The following is a 21962-nucleotide window of genomic DNA, read 5'->3' as shown; positions in this document are numbered from 1 at the left end:
GGGGAAACAGATAAATACATAATCATGTCACAGTGTGGTATGTGTATGTGCTATGCTAGAGGTAAACACTGACTGTTTCAGGGGCATAGGAGAAACCCAGTCATGCTTAGAACCTAAGGTGAGGCTTTCCAAGGGTGGTGATACTTGAGCTCAGATTCGAAACTCTGGTTGCTGTTAGCCAGGATTGGGGGGGGGGAGGGGTTAGATGTGCAAAGGAAGAGGCATGAGAATGTTTCACATTGCCTGGAACAGATGGTGCAAGGCGGTGAGTGACATGATCTGGAGCCTTGTATGGTGTGATCATGTATTCAGCTTCTATCTGATGATAGTTGGGAGTCAGTAACTCATTACTGGGAGTTGAACATTGCTGCTTTTAGTGCTGCAAATGTTTTGTATCCTTGACTGTAGAATAAGACAGTTAACTTGTTGCAGTAAGACCTAACTCCTGCATATTTTAATAGCCCTATGATTGATTAAATCTTTTGTGTGTATGTTGTTGGAAGTTTTGTGGGAAAAGTATCATTTATGTCCTGATGTTTGCACATGGGAACCTGGTACACAGTAATTAAGCAAAAATAACTCAACCTAAGTTCTGGACTTACTGTTTACCTGTGGTTAGAAAATAGCAAATAAAGGGGAGCCTGGATGGCTTAGTTGGTTAAGTGTGTGACTCTTTTTTTTTTTTAAATTATTTTTGAGAGAGAGAGACAGTGTGAGGAGAGAGGGAGATACAGAATCTGAAGTAGGCTCCACACTCTGAGCTGTTAGCACAGAGCCCGATGCAAGGCTCGAACTCATGAACTGCAAGATCGTGACCTGAGCCAAAGCCAGAGGCCTAACTGATTGAGCCACCCAGGCTCCCCAAGGGTCTTTCTCTTGATTTTGGTTCAGGTCGTGATCTCTCAGTTTGTGGGATCGAGCCCCATGTGGGGCTCTGCACAGACCGCACAGAGCCTCTTTGGGATTCTCTTTCTCTCTCTGCCCCTCCACTACTTATGAGTATGCACATGCACACACACACTTTCTCTCCTCTCTCAAATCAACTTAAAAAAATAGCAAATAATGATATTAACATGAAATACCTCACTTTTGAAAATATCGTTCTTTTGAAATTAATTTTGAGTGGCTTTGCAGGCAAAAACATTTTTGACATCAAAATGATAAAATGCCATTACAGAAAAGAAATGACATCCATTTTTATGAGATGATCTTGTCTGAAGAGGAAGATGGTCTCCTGATGTCACTTCCTGTTTCTTAATTCTTTTACTAATGAATTGCCAATTAAATAAAAAGGGACTAGAACCCATCTAGAGAGTTACATATGGAATGGGAACAGAACAGATTGATTTCTTACAGTATTTAGATGGATTTGTGTTGTTTGAGGCGGTGGTGAAGGTGCTGGGAGAGATCACTATGCCTGCAGATGAAGGGGGTCCACCTGCTGTGGACAATCAGGTGGCCTGGAAGGGCAGGTGCTGATCAGTTTGGATTTCTATTGCTCTTATCTCTTGGAAGTTTTTTATTTATTTTTTAATTTTATTTTTAATTAAAAAAAAATTTTTTTTTAACGTTTATTCATTTTTGAGAGACAGAGAGAGACAGAGCAGGGAAGGGGCAGAGAGAGGGAGACACAGAATCTGAAACAGGCTCCAGGCTCTGAGCTTTCAGCACAGAGCCTGACGCGGGGCTCGAACTCACGAACTGCGAGATCCTGACCTGAGCTGAAGTCGGACGCTCAACCGACTGAGCCACCAGGCGCCCCCTTGGAAGTTTTTTAGTAGTGAGACTTGTAACCACAGATTGTGGGTCTCTGTACTTGTAATTGTATGTCCACTGAACATGGTAATCTAAAAGCATATTCCTTAGCAGTTGGTGAAGAGAAGCCAGCCCAATGGTCCTGACTTGGAGTGCCTCGGCTCAGACCAAAATGCAGATGGTTTCTTCACAGTCACAACAGAGCTGAGGTCCTTAATTAGAGGGTAATGAACATGAACACTGAAGAAAGTGTTGATGCAATTCTTTACATAATTTCACTCCGAAAAGATGATTTCTGTCTTTCCATCTGTTAGGAAAATGAAGAGAATGGTTCAGAGTGGCCATCTCTTATAGTGAGATTTTTCAGTTTAGGAACAGCCTGGTTCCTCTGCCTCATACATCTCTCCAGGAGGTTTGGGACAGTGATGAATGTCTGTCGAGTGCTGGGCATCTGCTCACATCCTTGTAGCCCGATTCTCTGCCCCTCACTGCCAGCCAGTGGCAGGGTCTTGCTGAAGGCTTCTGGCATCTATCTCCTATCATTTCATTTCATTTCATTCCATTCCACTTCATTCCTATCATCTACTAGTTTGGGCCTTCCATGTGTCTTGCCTGTGTCATAGCCTCCTGACTGTTTGCACACTCCAGCCATCCCATAAACTCCTGCCTGATGCATATTCCCACAGCCTGCTAGGCCACTTCCCAGCTCACGGTTCTGGCACCATGCCCAGCACATAGTAACCTCTTAAGAAATGCTTATCGAATGAATGAATCCACCTGTTGCCAAATCTTTAATGGGTTCCCTTTGCCTTTAAAGCTGTAACCTGAGGAGCACCTGGGTGGCTCAGTAGGTTAAGTGTCCAACTTTCAGCTCAGGGCATGATTTCTCAGCTCATGAGTTTGAGCTCTGCGTTGGGCTCTGTGTTGTCAACTCAGAGCCTGTGTTGGATCCTCTGTCTGCCCCTCCGCTGCTCATGCGCTTGCTCTCTCTCTCTCCAAAAAAAAAAAAAAAAAAAAAGGCTGTAACTTGTCTATCATAAGCCATCAGCTTCACTGTAAGGCTTCTGTGTACACACCCAGCCAGAATTCCCACGTTCACCACCCCGCCCTTCCCACTACACATCTCACTTTGCAACCAGGCGAGGCTCCTGTTCTCTGAGTGCCATGGTGCTTTTCTGATTCTGTGCTTTTTCTGACTTGGCTTGGGTGGCTCAGTTGATTAAGCATCCAACTTATTGACCTTGGCTCTTGGATCACGGTTCATGAGTTTGAGCCCTGTGTCAGGCTCTTTGCTGGCAATGCAGAGCCTGCTTGGGATTGTGTCTCTCCCTCTCTCTGCCCCTCCGCATCTCGTGCTTGCTCTCTCTCTCAAAATAAATAAATAGGGGCCCCTGGGTGGCTCAGTTGGTTAAGTGTCCACCTCTTGGTTTCGGCTTAGGTCATGAACTCACGTTTCTTGGGTTTGAGCCCTCTGCACTGATGGTGCGGGGCCTGCTTGGGATTCCCTCTCCCTCTCTCTCTGCCCCTCCCCTGATCACGCCCTCAAAAATAAGTAAACATTGGGGCGCCTGGGTGGCTCAGTGGGTTAAGCATCAGACTCTTGATCTCAGCTCAGGTCATGATCTCATGGTTGCATGAGTTCGAGCCCCACATCAGGCTCTGAGTACTGACTGCATGGACAGAATCTGCTTGAGATTCTCTCTCTCTCCCTGTCTCTGCCTTTGCCCTCTGCCCTGAGCTCTCCCTGTCTCTCTCAAAATAAATAAATAAACTTAAAAAAAATAAAAATAAAAGATAAACATTGAAAAAAATTAAATAAAAACTTTTAAAAAATCACATGGTTAATACTTGAATACATTCCAGTTGTGAAAAATTCAACTATTCATGGATGTTTATGGTGAAAAATGGATTCCTACCCTTACAATCCTCTACTTGCCAATTTCCCTCTTCCTCTTGGGATCACCACTGTTAATAATATGATCCCTTGGCTCCTTTCCTGGGTACATATGTACCTGTAACATGACATGGTGTATTTAATGCACCAACCTCATAGTCACTTTAATAAATGGTGCCCATGATCATTGCCATCACATAAACTTCAGGCTCCAGTTTACCTTTCCATCTTCTTAAATGTAGCTGCTTTTACGTTTCTAGGTTTACCCAGTACTTTTCCTGCCTTTGCTTGTGCTGGTCTTTCCATGACAAATTAAATTGCCACTTTTTCAAAGAAGCCTTCCATAGTCCCCTAGGTGAAGGAAAACTTACCTTCTTCTGCTGAACTTCATGTAGTTGATTACAGCATTTACCACTTTCTACATTTTATATTTGAGTTTATATGGGTAAGGTTGTTGGAGATAGCATGTCTTACCTTTTTACTAAATTAAAAAAAATTTTTAGACTAAGTTATAGTCTTTCTTTTTCTTCTCCTCCTCCTTCTCGGGTTTACCAGTTTATTGAAGGATGTGATAAAGGATACAAATCAACAGCCAGATGAAGAAATACATAGGGCAATATATGGAGAAAGGGCCAAATCTCCACGTGTTCACAAACTCAGAAGCTCAAAGCTTGAAATTGTATCTTTTTCTAAAAAATGATCTCCGTGCCCAGCATGGGGCTCAAACTCATGATCCTGTGGTCAGGAGTCAGATGCTGTATGTACTGAGCCAGCCAAGCGTCCCCAAACTTGTATCTTTTTTAAAAAAACTTTTTATTTTGAAACAACTTCAGACTCACAAGAGGTTGCGGAAATAGCATAGAAAGTCCTAGTGTACCCTTCATTGAGCTTTCTCCAGTTAACATCTTATATAACTATAGTTCTATCTGTAATTCCTCTTTCTAGACCTCTCTGTGGCTCTATAGAGTCTGGCATACAGTAGACACTCATAAGTCTTATTGCATGATGAATGAATTAATGTGCTCATGGACTTAGAATCACAGCCAAGTAATAGATTGTCATCCCAGCCTTACTACAGGACGTTGGATTGCCCTGGCTTGTACGGACCTGTCTCAGGAGACTCAGATCGAGGCCTTGGACATTTCCTGACTCTCTTCATGAACATTTGTTTGACCCACCAGGCAGGGAGGACAAGAAAGGATTCTGAGATACATGCCCACACCTGGGATTTATTTCAAAATAATACCTGCGGAGGGACGTGGATGCGGGTGTGTGTATGGAAGAATTAGCTATGAGCTGATGGTTGATGGGACTGGGTACGTGGGGGTTCCTAACACCATTCTGTCTTCATTTGTATATTGAATGGGTCTCGATTTCCTCATCTCGAAAGTTAGCCCCCTCGTCCCCCCTACACACACTGCCACGTTGCCAAAGCACCATAACCGTTTCTTCCTTAGGTTTTAGAATCCGTCTCTACTAAGTCACACTAGCAGGACAGAGTTCCTAGCAAGATACTCAGGTTCTACTACAGTGCACTTAATTCATGTATTTGGGTTGAACATGGGACTGATTATTATGCCTGAAGGAGAAGGTCAGGGTTATTTGTTAATTGCCTGTGATTTTCACAGAAACACACTCTGATGTTTGATGGATTTATATATGGCGAATAGCCCCTTGTCCTGGCAGAGCAGGTACTGTGACCCTTGGATGTATAGTCAAGAATTTGGTTGTTCCTTTGTAGAAGATCACTCGTCCCTATTTGTAAAGAGAAAATGTGGATCTGGTGCCCTTGTTGTTAAAATAGAGGACAGAGAAGTGACAGAGGAGAAACTATGCTGTGCAGTTAGGAGGTAGAGCCCCATTTTACTCAGGCAAGGGAGAGAAGTGCATGCTCCTGTCTACTAAGTGGGGAGTAAAGGAGCACGGGCAGCCCAGTGCCTGTGGCCATAGGGAGAAGATGTCCAGCAGCATAACAGCAGCTTCTTTAAACCTCCCGTGAGAGAGCCCAGTCCTGCATAGCCAATCCTCAACTCCCAGGGCCTTTCTATTTATCACTATTCCATATCCTGCCACATATTCTAAAGAAATCGCCATCCAAACACAGGCATGAGTAAGCACAGTACTATCAACGGAGGAACATAAAGTAACAAGTATACATTGATTACAGCAATAAGGAAATACATAGATCCCAGCCAGGACTCAACGTAGTACACAACCAATGAGTATATATTACTTAAACAATTTTTTTTCCCAACATTTATTTATTTTTGACAGAGAATGAGCGTGAGCAGGCGAGGGGCAGAGAGAGAGGGGGACAGAGGGTCCGAAGCCAGCTCTGTGCTGACGGCAGCGAGTCTGATGTGGGGCTTGAACTCACAGTGAGATCATGACCTGAGCTGAAGTAGGATGCTTAACCAACTGAGCCACCCAGTTATTATTATAATAATTATTACTAATATTATATATATATGTGTATGTGTGTGTGTATATATATATATATATAGAGAGAGAGAGAGAGAGAGGGAGAGAGAGAGGGAGTGTGTGGGCAGGGGAGGGGGCAGAGGGAAGGAATTTCAAGCAGGGTCCATGCTCAATGTGGAGCCTGATGCAGGGCTCCAGCCCACCACCCTGTGATCGTGACTTGAGCCAAAATCAAGAATCAGATGCTCAACCGACTGAGCCACCCAGGTGGTCTATGAATATATATTATTAATCTACCATTTATTAGCTGTGTGGCATGAACAAATGACTTCTCTTTGCTTCAGTTTCCTCATTTATAAGTGGTGAAAATAGCAAAACTTACTGCATTTAGTTGTTGTGGATTAATTAGTACATGTATATTTAGAGAAAGATGCTTGGTACTTGAGTGGGCCCATTATCTGTTTTTATTTATTCTCATTGATCTAGATTGGAAGACAAAAAGATATGAATGGTATGGATTTTTTTTTGGTATGGATTTTTTTTAAAGGTAATTAAAGTGCACAAGAAAAATCAAGATTTGTTTTAAAAATTCTGGTATTTTTCCCATTTAACTTATTGTTGTGGGGAAAACTCTTGTAGGGATATAAAAGACATTCTAGGTAATGTGGTGAACATTGATGTGCAGTTTGTTGGAAATTTTTATTACACCATGTATTATTACACTCTCTGTGCCTGTTAGAAATGTGATTGGAAATGTGTTATACATTTAAGTCTGAAAGCTTGGGGTAGGAAGGGTGTGCCCTTTGTGGCGCTCCTGGGGTTGTGCTGGCTGGTTCAAGCTGCTGACAACTCCGTCATGGTGATTGCTCTTCTATTTGGGCATGCTTTTTACTTTTTCTTAAAAAAAAAAAAAGTGTTTTTAAATTGGAAAAATAATATGTGCACACAGTCAAGCATTTAACAGTACAAAAGGGATTGAAAGTAAAAAAGTGGGTTTCCATCCTGCATCAGGTTCCCAGGCTCTCTTCCTAGAGGCAGAAACTGGTGTTACCAGTTTCTTGAAGTTGCCTTCCAGAACATGCATGCGTGCATACACATACATTCACACAATTATAGCATGATTATGTACTGTTCTACATCTATACATCTTGAAGAATGTTTCACATCAAAGCTCAGTAACGCACCTTATTCCTTTTCATGCCTACACAGGATAAAGTCCTAAAGTTGCCGATAACTGGGGTGCCTGGGTGACTCAGTCATTTGAGTGTTGGACTGTGCTGACAGCTCGGAGCCTGGAGCCTGCTTCAGATTCTGTGTCTCCCTCTCTCCCTGCCCCTCTCTTGCTCGCACTCTGTCTCTCTCTCTCTCTCAAAAAGAAATATTAAAAAAAAATTTTTTTAATAAATTGAACCCTTAAAATCCTATTCCAGTTTAAAGATAATTTGAAGTTATTATGTCAGAAATATACCTGCACCCCTGTGTTTGTTGCAGCATTATTTACAACAGCCAAGACTTGGAAACAATGTGTGTCCATTGACAGATGAACGAATGAAGAAAATGTGGCATATATAATGGAATATTATTCGTCCATAAAAAAGAAGGAAGTCTTGCCGTTTGTGACAACATGAGTGGACCTTGAGGGCATTTTGCTAAGTGAAATAGGTCAGACAAAGAAAGATAAATACTGTATATCTTGGGACACCTGGGTGGCTCAATCGGTTAAGTGTCTAACTCTCGGTTAGCGCTCAGGTCATGATCTTGCGGTTTGTGGGTGGGAGCCCTGGGTCCGCCTGCACGCTGACGGTGAGAGCCTGCTGGGGATTCTCTCTTGCTCTCTCTCTCTCTGACTCTCCCATGCTCGTGTTCTCTCTCAAAATAAATAAGTAAACTTAAAAAAAAATATATAATCTTATCTATGGAATCCCAAAAGGCCAAACTTTATAGATAGAACAGTTTGATGGTTGCCAGAGGAGGGACGTGGGGGTAGGAGAAATGTGGGTGAACGTGTCAAAAGGTACAAACTTCCAGTTACATGATCAGTAGTTCTGGGGATGTAACGTACAGCATGGTGACTATAGTCAACGGTACTGTGTTACTGCAGTACCGAAAAGTTACAAAGAGAGTAGATCTTAAAAGTTCTCATCTTAAAAAATACTTGTAACTGTGAGGTGATGGATGTTAATTAAACTTACTGTGGCAATCATTTCGCAGTATATACATAGACCAAATTGTTGTGTTGTACACCTAAAACTAATGCAATGTTATATATCAGTCATGTCTCAGTAAAACTGGAAAGAAATAGAATAGAAAACATTTTTAAAAGATAATTTAATAGGAAAAAGAGTTATTGGGATTTGAATTAATACAACATTTTCTTATGTTGTATTATACATTGTGATATTGTTCTTATTTTTAATATAGCTTTGTTATAATTACATATGTATAGATGTGCATATGCATATAAGTGTGTAAAATATATAATGTGTGTGTAATAACTATTTCAGATGGTTCTCTGTTCTCTTGTATGTTCTCTTATATGTTTGTATAGTTCATTTAGCTTTATCAAGTCAACTATCCAGTAAAAACATTCAGTCGTTGGCTGTTTATATATTTTTCTTTTCTCTTTTTTTGTTTTCAAATTTTTTAATGTTTATTTATTTTTGAGAGAGGGACAGAGAGACAGACAGACAGAGTGTGAGTGGGGGAGGGGCAGAGAGAGAGAGACAGAATCTGAAGCAGGCTCCAGGCTCTGAGCTGTCAGCACAGAGCCTGACACAGGACCTGAACTGATGGACCGTGAGATCATGACCTGAGCCAAAGTCGGACACTTAACTGACTGAGCCACCCACGTGCCTTTATATTTTTCTTTTCTTTTTCTATTTTATTTTAATTTTTTTAATGTCTGTTCATTTTTGAGAGACAGAGACAGAGCACGAGCAGGGGAGGGGCAGAGAGAGAAGGAGACACAGAATCCGAAGCAGGCTCCAGGCTCTGAGCTGTCAGCACAGAGCCCAACATGTGGCTTGAACTCATGAACCGTGAGATCATGACCTGAGCCAAAGTCGGATGCTTAACCAACTGAGCCGCCGAGGTGCCCCTATTTTCTTAATTGTCCCTGTGGTATTGAATTTGAATCAGGTTCTTCTTGGTGCACATCATAAGAGCAATCACCTTAAATCCTTTTGAGGTAAAGCAGAATAAGTTACCTAGTTAATTAATGACAGGGCCAGCACCATTTTCCCCCCATTTGCCAGCATGGCTCAGTGGTCTGAGGCTCTGGCTCCAGTCTCTGGTAGGTTTAATCTAATCAAACGCTGCCTTTTTTTTTTTTTTTTTTAATTTTATTTAAAAAAAAAACCCCGTAAAATTTACCATTTTAATCATTTTTATATGTACATTTCAGTAGTGTTAGGTATATTCATGTTGTTGTGAAATAGATTTCCAGAACATTTTCATCCTGTAAATCTGAAACTCTGTGCCTATGGAACAATAATTCCTCTTTCTCCTGTCCCCCTAGCCCCTGATACCCACCGTTCTACTTTCTGTTTCTATGAGGTTGACTACTTTAGATATCATAAAAGGGAAATCATACAGCGTTTGTCTTTTTGTGGCTGAATTATTTCACGTAGTATAATGTCCTCAAGGTTTATCCATCTTGTAGCATGTGACAGGTTTCCTTCCTTGGCAAGGCTGAATAACTCTCCATTGTATGTATACACCACATTTTGTTTATCCATTCATTGTTTTTATTTTTTATAAATTTTTATTTCTTTAACATTCATTATTGAGAGACAGAGAGACACAGAGCGTGAGCAGGGGAGGGGTAGAGAGAGAAGAGACACAGAATCTGAAGCAGGCTCTAGGCTCTGAGTTGTCAGCACAGAGCCGGATGCGGGGCTCAAGCTCACAAACTGTGAGATCATGACCTGAGCCAAAGTCGGTTGCTTAACCAACTGAGCAACCTGGGCGCCCCTATCCATTCATTTTTTTTTTTTTTTTTAGTGTTTATTTTTATTTTTGACAGAGACAGAGAATGAGCGGGGGAGGGGCAGAGAGAAAGGGAGACACAGAATCCAATGCGGGCTCTGTGCTGCTAGTGCAGAGAGGGCTTGAACTCAGTGAACCTCAAGATCATGACCTATGCTGAAGTCAGATACTTAAGCGACTGAGCCACCCAGACACTCCATGTCCTTTGCTAATTTTTTAATTAGGTAATTTGATTTTTGTTGTTGAGTTGTAGGAATTCTTCGTATATCCTGGATTTTGACCCTTTATCAGATATATAATTTGGAAATAACGTCCCCCATTCTGTAGTTTGCCTTTTCACTCTGCTCACAGACTGTGTCTTCTGATGCACAAAAGTGTTTAAGTTTGATATCTTCCCATTTGTCTTTTGGTGTCTCTGCTCTTGGTGTCATATCCAAAAAATCATTGGCCAAGTCCAATGTCATGAAGTTATTTCCCTATGTTTTCTTTTAGGAGTTTCATAGCTTGAGGTCTATAGTCCATTTCTGAGTTCATTTTTGTGTATGGTATAATACAAGGGTCCAATTGAATGGATGTTTTTGATGGTGTGCTTCAATTATCCCTTAAGGGTCCAGAAGAACCAGAAGGCTTCTTGTGCCTGTGGAGTGGCCATCCCAGGCTCTTGAGTTCGATCAAAGTTATTTACGTCATACTGGACAAACATCTGTTGAGTACATGCTAAGTGTCTGATGGGTCTGGGAAATAAGCGAAGGAGACAAAACAAAAACCGTAAAATAACAACTAGAATAAAGATAATAAAATAATAAAAAATTCACATCTCTGGGGTGATGTGAATGCTCTGCATCTCAACGTTTATTTATTTTTGGGACAGAGAGAGACAGAGCATGAATGGGGGAGGGGCAGAGAGAGAGGGAGACACAGAATCGAAAACAGGCTCCAGGCTCTGAGCCATCAGCCCAGAGCCTGACGCGGGGCTCGAACTCACGGACCGCGAGATCGTGACCTGGCTGAAGTCGGACGCTTAACCGACTGAGCCACCCAGGCGCCCCTCTGCATCTCTATAGGAGTTTATATTATAGAGGCTACGCATTTGTCAAAACTCCATGAATGTACACTTAGGGTTTATGCATTTCATTGCATGTGAAGTTTACATAAAAAAAAAGAAACAAATATTGAACTCTAGTTGATGATAAGCACTTTGAAGTTTTTAGAGACAAGTGCATTTCCCTCTTTAAAAAAAAGAAAAAAAATATTTTCATCCTGCAAATCTGGAACTCTGTGCCTATGGTGGCGCCTGGATGGCTCAGTTGGTTGAGCGTCCAACTTCGGCTCGGGTCATGATCTCACCGTTCTTGGGTTCGAGCCCAGTGTCAGGGTCTGTGCTGACTGCTCAGAGCCCGGAGCCTGCTTTAGATTCTGTCTCTGTCTCTTTCTCTATCCCTCCCCTGCTTATGTGCTCTCTCTCTCCCTCTCTCCCTCTCTCAAAAATAAGCAAACATTTAAAAATCAATCAAAATACAAAAAGTAATAGATGCGTAGAGACGTTAATAGGTGATAAGCAAGTATATTTAAAGTGAATTTGCTCCCTGCTTGACATGTTTCATAATAAAATGTTGACGAAAGAAGATGAGCAGGTGGTACGCAGAGACTTACCTTTACCCCACAGAGCATAGTTAATGGCCACATGGGTTTTGTCAGGGTGGGAGGGTGAGCGGTAGAACTGGTTAGTACTGAAAGCATCTGCTCCCTTTTGGAACCTCTGGACAGATGTGCCTTCTATCACGGGGGATCAGTTGAATGACTGATGCTAGCCAGCAATTGCTGTGGTGCTCCAGTACCTACAGGAAGGAATATGTTTTACGTTGTAACTTAAGGTACAATTATACGTAACCAAAGCAAAAATTTCATAGAACTATACTTTGCACTCTGATGTTTGCTATTCAATTTCTGGAAGAGAAAAAAAAAAAAAAAGGTCAGTTTTGATCCATTAACGGGTTAAGAACTGACAGTTTGAAAAATGCTGCTCTAACACATAAACCATGGAGACCGAAAGATTGACACACATCATTTCACGTTCACAGCAAACGTTGCCATCAAAATCGTTAGCATCTTTAAATGTTTCTTAGAGCTTCAAAGCCCAGGGGAGCTGGGTCTCCTTACACATGCCACTATAATCTCAGTTGTGTGACCTTGGAAAAGATGTTTAAAATTTCAGGCTCAGTTTCATCACCTGGAAAACGGAGATATTAGGGGAAATGCACACTTCATAGCCCTCTAGAAAAGGATTCAATGAGGTGATGTCTGTAAAGTGCTTAGCACAGTGCCCAGCGTTGAAAGGCTCCAACAGGTGGTGAATATTTTTATTAGCCATGAATTCACGAACTTCTGTGTTTGGGCCTCAAAAGAAATCAAAATGGGCGTCAGTGGAATATGGTGTCCCTCGGTGTCTTCTTTAGTTCTTTTTTCCCGTTTGTTTTTTATAGAAGTAACCTTTTGGAAGTACCCACTTGTTGGCTGTAGCTAGCACTCAGTAAAACAGTACTCAGTTTTCCAGCAGTTGGTGGTGGTGGCTTTGGCGAGAATGCCATTTGGAAACATGGGGAGTTTTGGCAGGCTTTGTCGTGTTTGTTGTTGGAGACTGCCTTGGCATAGTCCTGGGTGAAGGAGGGATGCCTGGGGTTTCTCACTGATTCATCCCTTTGGCAGAGAATTCTGGATAAACTGCATCTGACTTGGGGGGGGTGGGCAGGAAGAGCCCAGAGGGCCTCATTACAAAGGAGTTTACCTCTTTGAAATTCCCTTACCGACAGTTTATTCTACACCATTTCGATTTCCTCCTTTTTAATCCGAACAACTTTGGCTCCTGGTGGAAATAATTAGAACACGTGCTGGTATTTTTGGCACAATTGGCGTTTTTGCTTTTCTTAATTTAGTGGAATGTGAGGGTTTTATTGCTGGGAGGGCCCTTGCAAGACCACTGTGAGTCTGCCGCTTGATAGGCCCCTTCGGCAGGCCTTTGGCAACAGGTGGGGCACTCCTGCTCCTGTGTGGCTAGAGGAGAGACACAGTACTTTAGCTGTAGGACTGGGGCGTTGTAACCACAGCCAACCTGAGAAAATGATCGCTATCACCACTGTGTGCTGCTGCAGTCTCTCTTTAAAAAAAAAAAAAAAAATTTTTTTTTAATGTTTATTTATTTTTGACAGAGACAGAATGTGAGTGGGTTAGGGGCAGAGAGAGAGGGAGACACAGAAGCAGAAGCGGGCTCCAGGCTCTGACCTGTCAGCACAGAGCCCGACGCGGGGCTCGAACTCACAAACTGTGAGATCACGACCTGAGCCAAGGTCGGACGCTCAACCGACTGAGCCACCCAGGCGCCCCTGCAGTCTCTTGAGTATGCATCTTCCTACTTACTGTATTTACCAGCTTATTACCTAGAATAGCAGCCAATTTAGCAATCTCAGTGGCTTAACACAACCAAGATTTATTTGTTGCTCACATATCATATCCAATCAGAGTCAGGGTGGAGAATGTCTGTCTTTCTCTATACAGACACTCAGGGGCTTGGGCTGATAGGGGCCCCAAACATCTTGTAGCCATTTAGGGGGACTCATGACTTCCAGGTTGCCATGGCAGGGAAAAGAATCAGCATTCACTCTTCAGTGTTTTTGCCTAGAAGTGATAGAGTCATTTTGCTCATAGTTCATTGGTCCATACTGGTCGTATGACTCTGCCTAACTGCAGGGGGACTGGAAATATGGGGGAACCTATGGAATATTCGATGAGCATTACCAAGGAGAGGTGATATGTGGTATTATGTGTGTTAAAACTATATATTGAGGGGCACCTGGGTGGCTAAGTCGGTTGAGCATCTGACTTTGGCTCAGGTCATGATCTCACAGTTCGTGAGTTCAAGCCCCACGTTGGGCTCACTGCTATCAGCCTGTCAGAGCAGAGCAGGCTTTGGATCCTCTGTCCCCCTCTCTCTGCCTGCCCCTCCCCCACTTTCACTCTCCCCAAAATAAATGAATATTAAAAAAGAAACTACATATTGAAAAAATGCAGCTTCCGATTTTCTAGATCTGCCAAGTTTCATTTAATCTCCCAATTTTCTAAGCCTCCAGGTTCAAAGAGGCCACCATGGCAGCAGCTTTTACTGATGGCCTGGTAGGGACAGGGAAGCTGCTGCCAATTGCAGAGTTATGGGATTCATGAGCAGAGCAGCAGATAATACAACAGGGAAATGGCGGGGGCAACTGTGACTTCTGCTGACTTGGTGTGGTTACTTTGTGTGGTAGGCTGAAAAATCCTCCCCCCTTTCTTTACCCCATAGATAGCAGGTCCTGATCCCTGGAGCCAGTGGGTGTTACCTATATGGCATCAGGGGTTTCGCAGATTGATTAGATTAAGGATCTTGAGTTGGGGGTTATCCTGGATTAGCCCAGTGGGCCCTGAATGCTGTCACATGTATCCTCATGAGAAGGGAGCAGGGGGATTTGACACACTGACAGAAGAGGAGGAGGCAGTGGACCATGGAGGCAGAGACTAGAGTGACATGGCTACAAGCCAAGGAATGCCCACAGCCATCAGAAGCTGGAAGAGGCAAGGAGTGGATTCTCCTCTAGAGCCTCCGAAGGGATTGTGGTCCAGTAACTGGGGGATGGGGCAAGAGTGAAAATTTTCTTTCCATACTCTCTTTTTTCTTTCTTTTTTTTAAACGTTTTTTTTTTTTTAATGTTTATTCATTTTTGAGAGAGAGAGAGAGAGAGAGCACGCACGAGTTGGGAGGGGGAGAGATAATCCTAAACAGGCTTTGTGCTTGTCAGTGCAGAGCCTTACATGGGCCTGGAACCCACGAACCATGAGATCATGACCTGAACCGAAGTCCAGAGTCAGTCACTCAACCGACTGAGCTGCCCAGGCGCCCCTCCTTACTCTCTTTTCTCATCTTTTAAATTTAAACCATGTGAATCTACTACCTATTCAAAAGAAAGCAAATAAAATTAACCTTTACAGTTCTGCCAACCCTACAGTAAGGGAACATGGTTCATTTTATTGTGATCTTGTGGAATGCACAACTTGTGATCTGTGGAATGCACTTGTCATTCTTTTCAGAATGTTGCCCCCTGGGCCCTCCCATCCCACCTACTCCAATTTCTTCTCTCTCTCTTCTGGTGTTCGGGGAGTAAGTCAGTGGTGGGAAAGAATTATGTGGAGAAAAATAAATGATGCTGTAATAATTACAACTTTTGCTTAGAATTTCAAAAGGTAATTTGATTAAAAATTACCTCAGAATTACCTCCCTTTCTGGATCAAGGCTTCCAAAACAGTGTGCTGAGATTTAATTTCCTCAGCCTTGAGGAGTGCAGGCGAGGGCCAGGGTAGCCAGAGCCCATCACCCCCCCCCCCCCCCGGCTGGTGGCTTCTACTTCGAGAATACTGCCCGTTGCTGACAGTGTGCTATGTAAATATTATTATTTTCAATGTGCGCAGTGATGTGGAAAGGTTGGTAAATACTGCTCTAGGTAAACTGTGGCCTTATATTTTAGAATACGTGTTGCATAAAACCACCTATGGAAAACAAACAAACTTGCTGGATCTTTGGGAAAAATTTAGTGATCGTTTTGCTCCAGTGCAGGAGTCCTTAGCCTTTTTTCCACCACGACCCTTGTGATGAGGATGGTCATGACCCGGTGGCTATCTTGGTGAGGGCACTGGCACTTTTGCATAGCCCAAAAAGCTGGCTCGGCTTCAGTGTTTCCCACACAAGCTCATAGGAAAAGAAAGTAGAGTAACATTTTAGGAAATGATCTTGAGTTCACTCTTATTTACCAAGAAATGAATTGATGAAAACTTGGATATGTCCACCATCTGTAGGAACAAAGGCATTCTGACCCACATCATAAGTGACGTCACAGTTGGGAACAACTGTCCTCACAGCGTAAGTAACATTTCATATTGTGGCTAGCTGCATATAAGGTAATTTTAAAACAACAAATAAGAGATCAAGTTTTTTAAAGAATTGGTGACAAGCAAAAAAAAAAAAAATAATAATAATAGTGGTACTACATGCAGTGTATAAATAGAAACTTTATCATGTTCAATTTTCATTTGAATTATATTTGTTGTTCTGTTGTGTCCTGGTGGGTCTGATGATGTTGGTAATGCTGTCTGTTCTTTATGTTTTCTGGAAAAAGTAACTGAATTAGTATGTCAATGTAGTATTATCTGAAGATATCTAAGAGCTGTTAAAATGCTTAAAAATAAAATGATCAATTCTCCCTTTGTTCTCTTGACAGGATAATTGAAGCTATCTGCATAGGTTGGTTCACTGCAGAGTGCATCGTGAGGTTCATCGTCTCCAAAAACAAGTGTGAGTTTGTCAAGAGACCCCTGAACATCATTGATTTACTGGCAATCACTCCGTATTACATCTCCGTGTTAATGACAGTATTTACGGGCGAGAACTCTCAACTCCAGAGGGCTGGAGTCACCTTGAGGGTGCTTAGAATGATGAGGATTTTTTGGGTGATTAAGCTTGCCCGTCACTTCATTGGTCTCCAGACACTTGGTTTGACTCTCAAACGATGTTATCGAGAGATGGTTATGTTACTTGTCTTCATTTGTGTTGCCATGGCAATCTTTAGTGCACTTTCTCAGCTTCTTGAACATGGGTTGGACCTGGAAACATCCAACAAGGACTTCGCCAGCATCCCTGCTGCCTGCTGGTGGGTGATTATCTCTATGACTACAGTTGGCTATGGAGATATGTATCCTATCACCATGCCCGGAAGAATTCTTGGAGGAGTTTGTGTTGTCAGTGGGATTGTTCTCTTGGCATTACCTATCACTTTTATCTACCATAGCTTCGTGCAGTGTTACCATGAGCTCAAGTTTAGATCAGCTAGATATAGTAGAAGCCTCTCTGCTGAGTTCCTAAATTAATGCATTGCAAATCAATTCTTGCACACACTTCGTTTGATAGAAAGAGTTGACTCTCCTTCCTAGTCATCATGTGCTTCTTGCTGGGTGAGTGCTGCAGTGGTACTACCATCCTGTTGGTAGGGTAAAAATTACCCTTCCCAGCTGAAGGGATGAAAAAATGTACTTATAATGGAGTAAGTAGGATTGAGACCGTGAAGGGAAAACAATGACTCCTAGAATAAATTTTAGGACCTTATTTTATTTATGCCTGTCTTCTTCTTGCCTTGAACAATTACACTTTTTGTGTTTGTTTTAAAGTATAGTATTTGAACGTTTTAAAGCCAAAAGGTACCATTTTCCAAATGTTTTCCCATCTTATGAAATTCAGAAGAAGCTTGGAAGTTACAGTGTTTTTTTTTTGTTGGAGAGTAACATTTTTATTTCTAAATGTTTTATAATCTCTCATATCAATGTCAGAAGTATCCTGGAAACATATGTCACATGCAGGAACTGTTTAACAAATACTTTAAAAATTTGGCCAAATTTTAAACTGTATAATGGAGCTAGATATGAGCAAGGATAGTATTTGAAAAACTTTCCTAGCATATTTCTCAATTCCCTGATTTGTTTTTGTTTCTATTATTCACCTTATCATACAGCTTTACGGAAGCTTGAGCATGTTTTCTTTTTTCCGTTTTGGATTTCTTTTATCTTTTTACTGAAGTGACTCAACAGAGTATTTCAGAATGAGGGGAGCTTGTATTGTTTTAGCATTTTATTGGAGTTCATTTTACTTGAATTCATTCACTGCTGTTACTAGGTAGGTGATAATTGTCCTAACATTCAGATGTCCAAACAAGAATATTTCCGACATAGGAATGATAATAGAAATAGTTTGATATTACAGCCCATATTTATCTACTTCTGCTCTTAATTTTTTTCCGTGGGTTTAATAAGACTTAGCAGATGAAAGGATGTTTATGTAGCCTTTTTATACCAAAGTCATATTTAGATGTTGTCACGGGATTATCATAAAAAGAGAAATTAAATATTTCCTTACTCTTGGTTGCTATGTAGCTAAGCCAGTTTTAAGCCAGCTAAAAGCAGTGAATACATAATTGTTTGATCTGAGCTTCACCATGTTGAATTGCAGCTACACCAAAACTTCTTGTAACAATATTGAATAATATGCCACATTAATCTGGGTAGATTATTAGGATTAGATAATATAAAACTGTTGACTGTTTAGTGCTAAAGTTTAGCAATATGAATTAAGATTTTGCTTTGTTAACCAGTTGCCGTAAAGAAGTTAACATATAAACACAAAAAATTAAAGTCATAGATTCACAAATAATTTAATGTTATAGACTGCAATTTAGTGGGAGTGGAGAGGGTGGGCGGAGAGGAGATGGGGCCTGGATATATTTATTACAGAACAGAAGTGTTCATTAAAAGAATATTAGCTATCATCTAGTTCAAACGTCAACTAGCACAAGTAGACAACCAGGGCAAGAGAGGATATGGCTGTGGAGGAATGAGGGCCCAAACCTGGATGTCTAAAAACCTACTTAGCCCAGCAGCTGATTCTTAACACATGTTTAGGGTTTGAGAAAAGCCTCAAGAAGCCACACTTCTTTGCCATTGCCGTTGCTGGGGTAATAATAGCAAAACCATTCCTTTTCCCTAATTTCTGAGTTTATGTGACATTTTGGCCATGAAAAGAATCTCACCCCATCTTTTTTACCATTGCACACTGGTATGCTGCTTATTATATACTCAAAATAAATTCTGTTATTTATTGTCTACTTATTGTATTTTAATATATTTGAAATAAATGGCATGGATTTATTTTTTCTTACCTATTTTGATTAAGGCCTTGTGGTTCATGCGAATAATATGCAGATGAAAGCATCCCCATATTACTAATAAAAATATGGCAGCCATACATTTTGCTGGCACTGGGAAGCCTTCATGGAAGTATGTCTTATGTCCCCAAATAAATTATAATTATCTTGAGGGCTGGGGCCCTCTTTCCGGCACACACTTTCATAGCCCCACAGCGTCTGTGACAGATTTGGGCACATGCTATCGTTGACTGATTTGGGGGGAGAGATTTCTGTGTGAAGAGGCAAGGAGAAGCCCACACCCACAAGTGCACATGTAGAGCCACATGTGTGAACACACACAGACTTTGAGGCTGCCCTTAAGGAACAAGAAATCTCCTGTTGGTGGTGACAGACCAAGGACGTCTAATGACTAATCCAGCTACCCATTTACTAAGAATGGTGATAAGAAATTATAGAATACTTCATGGGTTAAGAGACTATATCATGGACATTGTAATTTTTGAGGAACAGAGGCGTTTTTCTTGAAACTTTTCCCTGAATGTTACTGCTTTTAAAAAAGCCATTCAGTAGGACGATTTTTTAGTTGTGCATTTGGACGTTTCTCATAACTCCATCGTCACAGCACAGATACTTTCATTAGGATCTGTGTTAATACCAGTAAGTCAGATGTTATCCTAAATTATTAGAATGCTCAGTGAGGAAAGAGGAAACCCGAATGTTGGTTCTGGTTTTACCACATGTGAGATTGTAACTTAATCTTAGGTATATCTTGTTTTGTATCCTCTAAGATGGTGGGTTTTTTTTCCAGATTAAAGATACAAATTACAGAATGCCTTTAAAACCGAACATACTCTTAACAATCCAAGGCCTTATTTATCTTTTTCTTTTATGGCTCTTTTGTACTGTGGGTTGCTGGTTGAAACTGGCATTTGCATTTGCTTGGCTCTTGGTTTTTGCAGTTACTTGTCACCACACATTTGTAAGTTCTTCCTTTCTTAAAAAATGTAGAAATACGTTCTTTCACAGTGGCTGTCAGTAAGTCAAAGTAGTATTCTGTTTTTAAGTTTGGGTCCAGATGTCTTCCTTAGGTCTCCTGTGACCTGGGAGGTGGGGAAGATGGGGTTACATTGGATATTGGTGTTGGAAGGATTTCCTTTGTTGGCTTGATATTTTCTAAAAGCAGCTTATTTTTCCTCTTTGTTATAGAAATGAAAAATAAAAAACTGAAACCTCCTAGCTGTGCTTCACTATTAAGCTTCTGTAACCCCAAACTTAATACATAGCTTCACAAAATATTTCCAGAGCTCTCTGATCCTACATAAATGTACATTCACTTATAGTATGCAATATACAGTTCAAACAAATATGGTGTAAATATTTCATAGCGTGACAGTAAATTAGAACTAAAGGGCCCTAGGGGTCAGTTAAGCATCCGACTTCAGCTCAGATCATGATCTCATGGTTCGTGGGTTTGAGCCCCACATCAGGCTCTGTGCTGACAGCTCGGAGCCTGGAGCCTGCTTCGGATTCTGAGTCTCCGTCTCTCTCTGCCCCTCCCCCGCTCATGCTCTGTCTCTCTCTCAAAAATAAATAAACATTAAAAAACAAAAAGAACTAAAGAGCCCTAGAGACCTTCTGGTCTACCATGTCCCCTTCCTTTGCCCTTTATCTTGTCCAAATGTCAGCGGCCAAGGAACTGTGCTCCCAGTGGCTTATGAGTTAGCTGTCATCCTGATTTACCTGGGACTTTCTTCGTTTTACCACTGAAGGTCCCCCCATCCGGGGAGATCCTTTCATCTCAGGAGAGATGGTCACCTGGGAGAGTTGGTCACCCTAGTATCAGGTCAGGCCCCCGAAACCTGACTTTCAGATTTTTAGTTCAGTAGTCTTTGGGTATACTTCTATTTTATAACATCAGAAAGCATGAAGGATTTCTTTTTAAATATTTTCTTTGGGGCCTTGGAGCCCCTTCTTATAGGTCAAATAAAGAGCAAATGTTGCTTGTAGACACCCTAGATGTCAGGAAGGATGGCTTGGGACAAGTGTATAGGGAACTCAGACTTTCAGTAGAGTTTTTAAGTTTATTTATTTTGAGAGAGAGCGAGAGAGCGAGCACTGGCGTGCAGGGGAGGGGCAGAGCCCCTCACAGACTGAGCCACCCAGGCGCCCTCCAGTAAGTACTTAAAGTTTGGGCCATTAGTGTCAATTTAATTGTCAGTTTATTGTTTTAGTGAATTGAACTTGATAATCTGCATTTATGCTATAATTTAAGCAAATTAATTAAAGTAGCTTTGGTGAGAATCCTTTGATTTAACACTATACCAAGCATAGTGAAAACATAAATGACATTTAGTGAATGAAAGCCTGAGGGAATAAATATTTGGATTTCACCTACCAGAACTAAGTAATGCGATGTCATTTATATCTGAAGAAGTGATCTTGCTTTATTTATGCAACATTGTATTAACACTGAAACTAAAATTTCACACAATTTTGTATTAGGTAGTTTCCCCTCCCCTTAGACTTTAATTATTTCATTTTTTTTAAAGTTTATTTATTTTGAGAAGGGCAGAGAGAGAAAGAGAGCGCCTGAGAGCAGGGGCGGGCAGAGAGAGGGGGACCGAAGATCTGAAGCGAACTTCGCACTGATCGCAGAGAACCTGGTGTGGGGCTTGAACTCAGGAACCAAGACATCGTGACCTGAGTCGAAGTGGGATGCTTGACCGACTGAGCCACCTGGGTGCCCCAAGGTGATTTGTTTTTAAAGAAAGAACACATAAGTAATGATGGGTGTTTTTGTTGTATTAATATACAATGAATTGTTCAATTTACGTATTTTTTAGCTGTGTGCTACAAGCTTGATCTGACAGCTCTGGTGGGTTTCCGTGTTTTCCTTCTCTGCCGTACAGAAGGCAGGAGAATTCCACGTTTTTAGTGGAGAACAGTATTCGAGTTACAAATCCCGAACTGTGATGGCCACACACACAAGCAGGGTGTGTGTGTGGCCATAGCTATACGTGCATTTATTTTGTTTTATTGTTTTAGCCCTAGCGAATCTTTTATATGAAACACTTGGAGGTAAAAATGCAAAATCATGAAATTGACGTAAGGTTTGTAAGTTTCAAGTGAAAGGT

The 21962-nt window shown here is 41.5% G+C and overlaps 1 protein-coding gene across 6 annotated transcripts in view; it reads left to right on the top strand.

Moving 5' to 3' along the window:
* The window catches only part of KCNG3 (potassium voltage-gated channel modifier subfamily G member 3), an 84674-nt gene that overhangs the window by 25281 nt on the left and 37431 nt on the right, over positions 1-21962 (top strand). For 3 of the 6 annotated variants that reach the window (XM_040496627.1, XM_040496626.1, XM_040496625.1), the window contains exon 2: positions 16357-16430. In XM_040496627.1, the coding sequence (XP_040352561.1) occupies positions 16357-16430 (74 nt within the window). Of the gene's footprint in view, positions 1-16356; positions 20065-21962 lie in introns of those variants that run through there. The other 3 variants (XM_040496623.1, XM_040496621.1, XM_040496624.1) reach the window with 2 other exon arrangements.

This window comes from Herpailurus yagouaroundi, unplaced genomic scaffold (assembly GCF_014898765.1).
Source record: "Herpailurus yagouaroundi ecotype Mexico unplaced genomic scaffold, PumYag 188, whole genome shotgun sequence".
Taxonomy (NCBI): Eukaryota; Metazoa; Chordata; class Mammalia; order Carnivora; family Felidae; genus Herpailurus; species Herpailurus yagouaroundi.
The sequence above is the reverse complement of the archived record's forward strand: the minus strand, read 5'-3'. Positions and strand labels throughout refer to the sequence as shown.